This window comes from Hyaena hyaena, unplaced genomic scaffold, assembly GCF_003009895.1.
Source record: "Hyaena hyaena isolate Hyena2069 unplaced genomic scaffold, ASM300989v1 scaffold_427, whole genome shotgun sequence".
NCBI classification, from domain to species: domain Eukaryota; kingdom Metazoa; phylum Chordata; class Mammalia; order Carnivora; family Hyaenidae; genus Hyaena; species Hyaena hyaena.
This window is the reverse complement of record NW_024081064.1, coordinates 954,860-967,307: the sequence shown is the minus strand read 5'-3', so window position 1 is coordinate 967,307 and position 12,448 is coordinate 954,860. Positions and strand designations below refer to the sequence as shown.

General features: G+C 50.8%; 1 protein-coding gene across 1 annotated transcript in view; it reads left to right on the top strand.

Annotated features, from left to right (window-relative positions):
* EML1 (EMAP like 1) overlaps positions 1 to 12,448 on the top strand; it is a 133,691-nt gene that overhangs the window by 119,220 nt on the left and 2,023 nt on the right. Inside the window, exons 17-20 of the mRNA XM_039252959.1 lie at positions 173 to 261; positions 9,052 to 9,149; positions 9,259 to 9,346; positions 10,984 to 11,079. Coding sequence (XP_039108890.1) covers positions 173 to 261; positions 9,052 to 9,149; positions 9,259 to 9,346; positions 10,984 to 11,079 — 371 coding nt within the window. The remainder of the gene's footprint in view (positions 1 to 172; positions 262 to 9,051; positions 9,150 to 9,258; positions 9,347 to 10,983; positions 11,080 to 12,448) is intronic.

Below are 12,448 nucleotides of genomic sequence, written 5' to 3'. Positions count from 1 at the left end.
GCTCATGTGCAGGAACTTTCCTTTAAATTAAAGTCGGTAACAAGCATCCTTGTTGCAAAGAGTACTTATTAAGCCCTTAGAATAATAGTTGCTAATAGTTCCTGTCGGCTGTCAGTCTTCCTTCCTTGTCTCACCAAACAATTCATTGTGCTGTTTCTCATGTTCACAACAGGTGGTTTGTGTTTGACACGGACACGAAAGACTTGGTCACCGTCCACACGGACGGAAACGAGCAGCTCTCCGTGATGCGCTACTCCCCAGGTTAGCACGCCCGCCGCCCGCCACAGCTACAGCAGCCTGGGGAAATGCCGCATAGACGTCTTTAGGGAAAAACCCTCACAAGGCTCCGCAGGGGAGTTTATACCACACGGAACCGTGGCATTCAGGCGGCGGTGTCCCTCCCGTGGGTCACTGTGTTTGGGTTTGTTTGTTTTTTAAATCCTTATTGTGGAAAATGTCCAACGTAGACAAAACCAGACCTGTTTGCGTCATGAATCCCCGTGTCCCTGTGACCCAGCTGCAGAAGTCACGGACGCCCCGCCGATCCTGTCATGCGGAGCCCCACCCGCCGCCCCTTCCCCGGTGGTTTTGAAGCAGTTCCCAGGCAGCTTGGCCTCTCTTCTGTTAATATTGCTGTATGTGTATCTTAACAGGATGAAGCCTCTTTATTTTTGAACAGCTTTATTTAGGTGTAATTTACAGACGGTGCTTTACCCACGGTAAGAGTACACTCAGTGACTCGGGTGAATTCATGCAGTTGTACAGCTTTAGCCACAAACCAATTTAAGAACTTTTCCAGCACCCCAAAAGATGCCCCCCTGCCCCTTAGCAATTAATATCTACTCCCACCCCTCAGCCTTAGGCAACCACTGATCTGGTGTTTTGTTCTGTAAATTGTCTTTTCTGGACACTTCGTATCAGTGGAATGATCTACCGCACAGCCTGCTGCATGTGGCTTCTTTTACCTAGAATACTGTTTTTGAGATTAATTCATGTTGTTATGTATATATCAGTAGTTTATTTCTCTTTATTTTTTTTTTAAGTTTATTTTTGAGAGAGGGAGAAAGAGAGAGACAGTGTGAGTGGAGGAGGGGCAGAGAGAGAGAGGGAGACACTGAATCCAAAGCAGGCTCCAGGCGTCGAGCTGTCAGCACAGAGCCCGACGCGGGGCTCGAACTCACAAACTGTGAGATCATGACTTGAACCACAGTCAGAAGCTTAACCAACTGAGCCACTCAGGTACCCCCGTAGTTTATTCCTTTTTCATTGCTAGGTACCACTCCATTCGGTGGATGTACTTCCTTGCGTTTCTCCCCTCATCAGTCAGCGGACACGTGGGTAGTTTCCGGGTTCAGGCTGTTGTGAATGGTGCTGCTGTGAACATTCATTACATGTCTCTGTAGTCGCTTGTTTTCATTTCTCTTTGGTAAATTCCTAGCAGTAGGGCTGGTAGACTGCACGGTAAATTTTGTGCTTAGTGTTTTACGAAACTGTGCCAAACTGCTCTCCAGAGAGGCTGCACCGTTTTGCGCTCCCACCGACAATGCATGTGGGTCTGGTTTCTCTGCATTTCCATGACACCTGGCAGTGCCTGCAGCTTTCAGGACGGCCCTTCTGGTCGGGGTGACGCAGTATCCCATTGCGGTTTTCATTCACATCCCCCCCCCCCCCCCACTGTCGAAGATGCTCATGTTTTCCTGTGTCTGCCCATCACGCCTCTATCTTCGGTGAAACGTCTTTTCAGATACTTGGCCTGTTGTTTTAATTAGGGCGTCTTACTCTTGAGTTATAGCAGTGCTTTCTGTAGTCTCCGTGTAAGTTCTTCTTAAAAAATGTTTTTTGTTTGTTTGTTTGTTTATATATTTATTGAGAGAGGACACAAGCCAGAGAGGGGCAGAGAGAGAGGGAGAGAGAGTCCCAAGCAGGCTCCGTGCTTTCAGGGCAGAGCCTGACATGGGGCTCCAACCCACAAACTGTGAGATCATGACCTGAGCTGAAACCAAGATTCAGACGCTTCACTGATGGAGCCACGCAGATGCCCCTACTATAGCTCTTTCCCAGATACACAATTTGCAAATATTTGCCCCCAGCATGTGACTTGTCTTTTCTCCTTCTCAACGGGGTCTTTCGAAGCAAAAGCTTTCAATTTTGGTGAAGTCCATTTCCTCACGTTTTTCTCTGATGAGTCATGCTTTTGCTGTCAGACTCGTCATGAAGCATTTCCCTGCTCCTTCCATTTAGAACGGTGTTTGACTTAGCCCGTACATGCAGTGGACCCATGGGCGTTGCCAGAGGTAAACGTTTCATCCGTTCTGCTTGTCGTTATCTACTAATCCCAGCACCAGCCTCTCAAAGGACAATCCTTTCCCTGTCGGACGATCTTGACGCTTCCGTCAAAAACCCTGTGTTTATCCCATGCCAGGACCACGCAGTCTTTATGACCATGATTTCAGAGTGAGGTTTTTTCCTAACGTTTATTTATTTTTGAGAGAGAGAGAGACAGAGACAGAGTGCAAGTGGGAGACGGGCAGAGAGAGAGGGAGACACAGAATCCAAAGCAGGCTCCAGGCTCCCAGCTGTCAGCACAGAGCCTGACTCAGGGCTTGAACCCATGGGCTGCGAGATCATGACTGGAGCCGAAGTGGGACACTCAACCAACTGAGCCCCCCAGGTGCCCCTGTCTCCTCCAACTTTGCTGTGCCTTTCCAGAGTTGTTTTGGCCATTATAGGTCCTCACCATTCATATATAAATTTTACAATTCAGCTCATCCATTTGTAATTTTAAAAAACCTGCTGGGATTTTAATAGGGATTATGTTGAGTTTGTGGATCAATACAGGTAGAATTGCTGCTGTGACAGTGCCAAGTCTTTTCAGTTTCTTGAGGATTAATATTATTTCTTTTTTTTTTTAAGTTTTTTATTTATTTCTGAGAGAGAGAGACAGCATGAGCAGGGGAGGGTCCGTGAGAGAGGGAGACACAGAATCCGAAAGAGGCTCCAGGCTCTGAGCTGTCAGCACAGAGCCTGATGCGGGGCTCAAACCCACGAACCGTGAGAGCATGACCTGAGCCGAAGCCGGACGCTTAACCCACTAAGCCACCCAAGTGCCCTGGATTAATATTATTTCTTAATTAAATACTTGGTAGAGCTCATGTGAACTTAGTGAACCATCTGGGCTTTCTGAGATATGGAATGGATTTTAATTACTAATTCAGTTTCTTGTAAGTCTGCTCCAAATGTTTACTTCTTGAGTTGGCTTTGGTAGATTGTCCATTTCATCTAAGTTGTCATAATGTGTTGGCATTCAGTCGTTCTTAATATTTGCTCATAATCCTTTTAATTTTCCTGAGGTTGGTGGTGAGGCCTCCTCATTCATTCTTGACTCTGGAAACTCCATCTTCTCTCTTTTCCTCTTGGTCAGTCTGGCTATAAAAGCTTGTCAATTTTGTTGATCTTTTCAAAGAATCAACTCTTGTTTTTGTTGATTTTTCTTTTTTCATTTTTTTCTCTCATTCTGATTTTTACTTTTTCCCTTCCTCTGCTTGAATAATATGTAGTTTGCTCTTCTTTTTTAGTTTCTGAAGGTAGAAGCTTAGGTCACTGATTGCAGACCTTTCCTTTCTGCTGTAGATGTGTTTACAGCCATAAATTTCCCCATCAGCTCTGCCTCTGTCACATCCCACCAATTTGATACATTGTGTTTTCATTTCCATTCAGTTAAAAATATTTTCTAGTATCCTTAATGATTTCTCCTCTGGCCTGTAAGCTATTTAGACATGTCTTGTTTAATTTCCACATATTTGGGAGATTTCCCATATTTTTTCCTGTTCTCTAATTTAACTTTGTGGTGGTCATAGGATGTATTTTGTGTGACTTTTAATCACCTTTAACCCATTGAAACTGGTTTTCATAGCCTAACATGGGATCTATCCTGGATGACGTCCAGATATACTTGAGAAGAATGTGTGTTCCACACTCCTGGGTGGAGTGTTCTAGAAAAGCCAGTTAGGACAAGTGGGTTGATAATCTTCAGAGTTAATGGATGGGGTTGCTCAGTTCATCTGTGTCCCTGCTGATATTCTGTCTGACTGTTCTCTCAGTTGCTGAGAGAGAGGGATGGGAATCTCCAGCTGTTCCTGTGGAATTGGTCATTTCTCTTGCCTCCTCTCTCAGCTTGGCCTCGTGTGGTTTGAATGGAAGACCGGACAGAGTTGTGCTCAGACACGTCAAGCCAGGAAGGCTCGCATCCTCTGCCAGGGGTCGTGTGTGCAGGTGGAAGAGCGTGGCCAGATTCGGGCTGTTTCCAGGTCTGCCCGCTGTTCACTTCTGTGCAGCCTCAGCGTGGCCAGGATGGCGGGTCCCTGGCGGCCTCGCCTGCCTGCCCTGTGCCAGCATGCAGCCCCCCATCACCAGGAACCGCAGGCCACTGGCCCTCTCCACTCAACCGCCCTGGAGATTGTTACTTCCGCCGATGGGGTTGCTGGGCATAGGTGTCTCCCAGGGCTCTGTGAGGAGCTTGACCCCGGAAACAAAGCCCCTGGTCCTCACAGCCGGCTCTGCCCTGCCAGACCCCCTGAGCCAGCCGAGCCAGAGGGGTGAGAATAGCCCTAGCCCTAGGCAAGCACACCCCACACTCCTACTGCTCTCACCCCGGATGGTTATTTTTGAGAGAGAGCGCGTGCACGCTAGTGGGGGAGGGGCAGAGTGAAAGAGGGAGACAGAGGATCCCAAGTGGGCACCGCACTGTCAGTACAGAGCCCGACACAGGGCTCGAACCCACGAGCTGCAAGATCATGACCCGAGCCGAGGTCAGACGCTTCACCGACTGAGCCTCCCAGCTGCTGCCACCACCACCCCGCCCCCACAGTCAGCAATTTTTAAAGTATAAACACTCCTCAGATGGTTTTGTGTCTTGGATCAATTTCCAGAGTCCTGAAATGGTTATTTATGTCAGTTTCGAGCATCGTTACGACTACCGTATGGGGAGAGGATTTGCCAGGCTCCTCCCTAGGTCACTAGCTACAAGTCCTGCCCACTTGTTCTTAGCACAGACACAGGGTCACCTTCACCTCCTCAACCCAAATTAGCAACAGCCTCTTAATATCATTAGCTATCCAGTCACTATTCCAATTTTCAATTGGCTTTTTTTTAACGGTTTAAATTGGGATCCAAAAGGGGCACCTGGGTGGCTCAGTCGGTTAAGCATCTGACTTCAGCTCAGGTCATGATCTCACGGTTTGTGGGTTCGAGCACCACATCGGGCTCTGTGCTGACAGCTTGGAACCTGGAGCCTGTTTCAGATTCTGTGTCTCCCTCTCTCTCTGACCCTCCCCTACTCATGCTGTCTCTCTCTCTCCCCCTCTCTCTCTCTCTCTCTCAGAAATAAATAAAAACATTAAAAAAATTTTTTTAAATAAATAATTTGGGATCCAAAAAAGACTCACACACAGTAATGGCTTGCCTTGTCTCTGAACTCCCTTCTAATCCGTAGTTCCTTGTGCTTGTTCTGTGCCCCCCACCGACCCCCCTCTCACCCCCATTCTTCCTGTGCGCCCTGTTCACTTGCTGGAGGAATGGACTCATTCTTCCCGTAGCGTTTTCCCCACTCTGGGTTTTGCTGAGTGCATCCCCCTGGTGGCGTTCAGCATGCTCCTCTGTCCCCTGTACTTTCTCCAATGTGATTTTTGGATCTAGTGTCTGGATGCTGTTCAGGTTCAATGTGTACTGGCGTCTTCCTTCTATGGGAGGCTCCCGTCTGCTCGTCTCACGTTTTGTGATATTAGCAGCTGTCGGTGCCCAATGCCTAGATCCATAAGAGGCAGCAGATGAGTGCTTTCCCAGTGTTAATTTTCTTGTTCACTCATTGAATATAATATTTCTGCAAAGAGAAACTGCTTATCATCTCTTTTGTTACTTAACAGTATGGCAGCATTCATTAAGGAAAGTCAGGATAAATGCCTGGTTTCTTTTACTTTGTTTACCAGTTTCTGGGGGAAGGAGTTTGTTCTCTGTGCCCTTCAACAGTGACCAGTTGGGGGCACCTGGGTGGCTCAGTGGGTTAAGTGTGCGATTCTTGCTTTTGGTTTAGGTCATGATCTCACGGTTGGGGAGTTCAAGCCTCATGACAGTGCAGAACCCGCTTGGAATTCTTTCTCTCTCTTCCTCTCTCTCTGCTCCTCTTGTGTGTGCTCGTGCTCATACGCTCTCTCTCTCTCTGTCAAAAATAAATAAACATCTAAAAAATTTTTTTGAAGGAAATAGCAGCTTAGTCTTTGGAAATACTTGGCCAAGACTCAACTGCTACTGCTCTGTACGAATCCTCTGTTTTAGAAACTGATTGACAGTGGTCCCTGCTCCGTGGTGGGCTGTGTCCTTGGTCCCTACGGGGAACGTCGTAGAAGGAGCAACCCCTCCAGGCATGTTTTTCTTGTGCCTGAACAAAGTTCATAACTCCCCACCCTAAACATACCGCTTGGAACCTTTTCCGACGTTGAGAAGGAGCCTACTCAGTTCGGGATGCCTTTCATTCTTGACGTTTTAAGCATCGTATTTCATTCTGTTCATTCTGGCCAATATTCTGCATCCTTTTCTGTGTTTTGTGTGTTTCTCATCATTTTCTTGTTGAGTGTCTGTGAAGTACAAGAGCCCATCATCTACACTCACTTCTAGAAAGCCCACAGATATCTAGCAGCTCCTGCTAACATGAGCAGAGTCCTTTGGGGAGTATATTTCTTGTCACTTAATTTGATGACCATCCCCTGGGGATCAGAGAGCTGTTTTTACAGTAATTCTGCATCTCGGGTTTTGGAGTCATTGACTGGAGACTGTGCGGGGCAAAGATAATGGCTCGAGGCCAGATCAGGGCAACCTTTCTCCATTAACCAGGTGACCCTTGTCTCAAAGTGGCTTCATGCACCCATGTTCATAGTATTGTTATCCACAGTAGCTAAACTGTGGAAGCACCCAAGTGTCCATCAATAGATGGATGGATAAGCAAAATGTCGGATAGCCATTCAACAGAATGTCACTCAGCCTTTAAAAAGAAGGAAATTGGGGGCATCTGGGTGGCTCAGTCGGTTAAGCATCTGACCGGCGCAGGTCATGATGCAGTTCATGGGTTCAAGCCCCATGTTGGGCTCTGTGCTGACAGCTTGGAGTCTAGAACCCGCTTCGGATTGTGTCTCCCTCTCTCTCTGTCCCTCCCCCATTCAGCTCTGTCTCTCTCTCTAAAATAACATAAACATTTTAAAAACTTTTTAAAGAAGGAAATTCTGACACTTGCTTTTACAACCAGATGAGGACATTACACTGAGCAAAAGGAGGCAGTCACAAAAAGACAGTGTGTGCTCCCACTTACATGAGGAACGTAGAATAGTCTAAATCTGAGAGCTGGAGCCCAAAAGTGTAACAAGTGGTTCCATTCTGCAAGAGGCCTCGTTATTTCAGAGTTAACAGGTGATGAGCTCCTTGTGATCATCTCCAAGGAGCATACAAGCCAGCACGCCAACGCCTCACATGGCAGACTTTCAGCTGTTCTTCACCCTTGAGCTGGGTCCAGGATTAGCAGTGAGATGCTGGGGCTTTGGAGTCGGACTGCCCGGGTTCGAATCCCAGCTTCCATAAACTTGTATGACCTTGAGCAAGTTACTTTACCATGGATGCCTCAGTTTCCTCTCCTGAAAATGGGGGTGCTCAGACCTACCTGTCTGTAGGGCTTATGAGGTTTAAATAAACGGATACAGGATGCGTCTAGAATAGTACATAGTGGGCTCTGTGTGAATGTGGACGGTTATAACTTTGTAGTCCTTGTCATTGGCGCGTAGCTCCTGTCGTCACTGTTGTGGGCCCCAGTCACTTGGAGGAATCACGCGTGTGTGTAGTTTCCCATGCAGCTGCCGGCCTTCTCGAGAACCGTCGGCAACTGATGGTGCCCTCCTCCAGGCCTCCGCTGTCTTGGGCCAGTTTCCTCCTTCTGTTAGGGTTTGTGCTCTGGACAGGCTGACTTGGTCTTGCCGACGCCCTCATCTGGAGCTGGCCGCCGGGCCAGGACTTCCTGAAACGCCATCTCCTGATGGTCTCAGGCCGTGCTGTTGCCTGCAGGACTCCCTATCCTGGGAGAAGGAAAATCTGATGAAGGAGGTGGGGGCAGGAACCTTCCTGGAAGCCTGATGACAGGCCGGTGACCGCGGGGACCTTCACAGATGCCGTCAGGAAAACCCTCCGAATCGCTGTGGGGAGGCGCCACGGGCCTTGCTTTGTAGGGGGAGAGACAGATGCTGAGTGAGAGCAGGGGTGCGTGCACGGCCCCCGAGCTAGTGTGCGGAACCCCCGCCACTCTTTGCCCCACGTGGGGCCTCAGGTCGCCCACCCCCCATGCGGTTCCCTTCCCCTTCCTTCTGGCTCTTGTGCTCGGGAAGGCCTGACTGCCTCTGGGTTAGTGGCTCAGGCCTGTCTCCTTCCTAGCACTTCCGGGTCCCCCTCTGCCTTCACACGTGGCACGTTCATCTGTCAGCCACCAGTGCTGGCTGTGCTTTCAGGTCACACTGAGCTGCTTCCTCCCTGTGTCCCCACACACGCTCTGAAGCCTGATTCCTTAGTCCTTCCTGAGGCCAGAGACCCAGATGAAAGTGGTAACTGATGGCCTATGGGAAGAGAGCTGGGAAGGGCCCTCCAGGCAGAGGTGAGGCAGGAGATGCCGGGTGGGGGTGGGTGAGAACAGCCTGTGCGGAGGTCTGAGAGTCTGGCATGTGGTGAGGAGCGAGGCGGCCACAGCCTGGAGGGCCTCGGGGGCCACCAAGGGAACGAGTCTCCTTCCGTGTGGGAGTGGCAGGGACGGGGTTATCAGTTGGGGGGAGATCGGGTCGGGGCGGATTTTCAAGACAGCTTTGCAAGTGGTATGGGACTCCCAGAAAAGTAAACTCTTCTCTTTGAATGAAGTCATCCATCTGGCTATTTTTTCCCCCTAAATCTGTGACGTAAGCTGGCATCATCCCTTGTAATTGACAAGCGTTTATTTTTACCAATGGAAATGTCACCTGCATGTTTTTGCAGACGGGAACTTCTTAGCAATAGGCTCGCACGACAACTGTATCTACATCTACGGGGTCAGCGACAACGGGAGGAAGTACACTCGCGTCGGCAAGTGCTCGGTAGGCGCTCTGAGCATTTCCGCGGAGATGGGGGGGGCCCCACCGCCGCCCCGGGCAGCAGTGCTGGAGCCCAGGCGAATGACACGCACCCTGCTCTCTCTGCCCCCAGGGTCATTCCAGCTTCATTACGCACCTGGACTGGTCTGTGAACTCACAGTTCCTCGTGTCCAATTCCGGAGACTACGAAATCCTCTACTGTGAGTAGCACCCGGGACATGCCCGGGTTCGGGTCACAGAGATTGTTCAGTCGGACACCAGAGCGGGGTCTCCTGCAGACCCCACTCCCCTACTTCCTGGGCGTGTGGCATCATCTCTGGGCCTTGTTTTCAAACTTTTCCATAAAACGGGGGAGTTGGGCAGGACCACCTCTGAGGTCCCTCCCGCCACTGAGATACTTGGGGGCCTGGGCGGACGGGGGCCCCTGTGGAGCAGAAGATGCGAGGCTCCAAGGAGGAGGCCCACATCCGAGGGGGACGCTGTGGAAGAGGGGACAGAGCCGTCACAGCCAGAGGGACCCTCGTGAAGGCATCATTCCAAAAAGGCAGAGACAGTGACGTCTCCCCTGCCTGGGGGGTGGGGGGCGGGTACAGAAGCCCCTGGGCCCCTCCTCCTCCTCCCCCACCTCTCCAGGCAGTGTCTGAGAAGGGCCAGCACTCATTGAGCACCGTGTGTCCCTCTGATGTGTGCCGGGCACCTGCCGTGTGCCCAGCTCTGGGCTGAGCACAGGGCGTCATAGGGCGTGAGGATGGCCCAGTTTCCACCCCGCTGGGTGATGCCCCAAAGTTTACTTACGTGTCAAGTCCATAGCTCTCTCAGGCTTATCCTTTTTTTTTTTTTTTTTTTGATTTTATTTATGTTTGAGAGAGAGAGACAGAGACAGAGCACGAGCAGGGCAGGGTCAGAGAGAGGGAGACAGAGAGTCTGAAGCAGGCTCCAGGCTCTGAGCTGTCAGCACAGAGCCCAACGCGGGGCTCAAACTCACAAACCATGAGATCATGACCTGAGCCGAAGTCAAATGCTTAACCGACTGAGCCCCTGGGTGCCCCAGACTTACCCCGTTTTGTAGGCAGGAAACCTGGGCTCAGACACAGGCCATAGGCATCGAGAGCCACTGGGTTGGGGGCAGCCGCTGAGGACCCAGGTCCCTCCCCGTGCTGAGGACCCAGGTCGGTGGGGGGGGGGCGGCGGTCGGAACATAGGGAACCAGCGGGGACCAGGACCATGCCTCCCTCCAGCGGCCCGGCAGCACAGTCTACCCTCCCCGCCGCTCTGAGGCCCTGCCTGACACAGGGCAGAACCAGGGGGACAGTTCTGAGAAGCCGGCGAGGGGTCTAGAATCTTCTCAGACATGGTCTCATACTCTGTGAGTTCCCATTTGAGGGATAAATGAATCACCTGGGTGAGACTGGTGTCCATCACTAACTCAGGGCTGAAGGTGTGTGTGTGTGTGTGTGTGTGTGTGTGTGTGTGTGTGTGTGTGTGTGTGTGTTGGGGGTGGCTGGGGGCCTGGCAGCAGGCAGCAGAGCTGTTTAGGGGAGGGAGCCAGTGGGCAGTGAGGGGGGAGGCACGGAGACGGCCAAAGGACAGAGAAACCAGGCTGCGGGAAACAGACCCAGAGAAGGAGATAGAAGGTGCCGCCCCTCCCCTCCACGGAGGCCCCAGGGCTTGGGCACAGTTCCCGCTGCGAGCATAGCCCCCAAGGGGCCGAGAAGGGGAGAGGGTCCCACTCCACAGGCCTCTGTAGCGGACGGGGTGCAGCTGTAGGGCCTCCCTGGTCACGGAGCAGAGGGGCCTCGGGCTCAGGTGACACCAAACTTGGATTTGCTTTTTCCAGGGGTTCCCTCTGCTTGTAAGCAAGTCGTAAGTGTGGAGGCCACGAGAGACATTGAATGGGCTACATACACCTGCACTTTGGGTTTCCACGTCTTTGGTAAGTTTTCTGTGCCTTTCATTCAGTTCAAACATAAGAGGGATCTGCTCTCAGAATATTTCTCTAACAGTGGTGACCTCTCACAGCCCCCACTTCTGTCGGACCCCTCTGCTGCCACATGAATGCTGCAAGGATTCTGCTGTGGCTCCTAGGGGAAGGGCCAGGAAAGAACCGGGGACTTAGGTCTTAAACCTTTCCTATTGCATGAAATTAGTCCTGACATAATGCTCCAGGGTCTTCTCACATGAGGTTGTGCTGGACTTCCTGCAGAGATGGGCCAGATGGCGCTCAATCTATCTGTCATTTGTTAGAGTTATTATATTGTCTTGGTTCTGTCAATTTTCTACTCCCTTTAAAGTTCAGATCGGAAGGGCGCCTCGGTGGCTCCGTCGGTTAAGCGTCCGACTTTGGCTCAGGTCATGATCTCACGGTTCATGGGTTCGAGTCCTGTGTTGGGCTCTGTGCTGACAGCTCGGAGCCTAGAGCCTGTTTCAGATTCTGTGTCTCCCACCCTCTCTGCCCCTCCCCTGCTCATACTCTGTCTCTCAAAAATGAATAAACGTTAAAAAAAAATTTTTAAGTTCAGATCAGAATATATTTATAAATGATCTCAAATAAATTACCACCATGTCGTGGAATAAAAAAGAAAAAACAGTTTTTATCATCTCTATGTAAGACTGTAAGTCAATAAGTCTATCAGAATTGCACAAATCTCTTTAGAGCTGGCATTTGATCATCTTCTGGTATAAATGCCAGGACCCGGGGGTTTATGCTACATCTGCCAGTTGAGAAGCGTTTGCCCATTCAGCTCTCTCACATCCAAACTCATCGGGACCAACAGCGTGTCCCAGAGCAGTAATCAGGAGACACTAGCCCCCGGACCAGGCTCCAGGCCCGTGGCAGGCAGACACGGTACCTGCCAATGCCACCAGGCAAGCAGCAGCCACGGAGAGCAGACACCAAGGCACGTTCAGACTCCAAAAGTCCTTTGGGGAGACTGTCACATATAAAGAGTTACCCCAAACAAACAAAAGTTAGGAAACTGCAGGCTGAAGACTAGTCGCCTTCCTCTCCGACGCTTTGGGAATAAAGGAAAGGCTTTGGGTCCAAAACTGGGGTTTCTGGCGCTCTCTCTGCTGTAGAGTCAAAAAGGGGCCCCAAAAGATGTGGTGGCCCAGAAAGCCCACCATGGCTGCTCCCATGCGGCAGAACGGACTAGCGTTGAAGGGTGAGACGATTGTGGACAGGCTCGGAGCTGAGACAAAGCGCTCTTTCGGCCCTGGCTTCGAAAACCAAGGGCTTCTAGCGGTCTTGTCTTCCTGAGAGCTCGAGGGCAGTCCCCGTGCTGTGTGGCCTAGTGTTTCCGGAG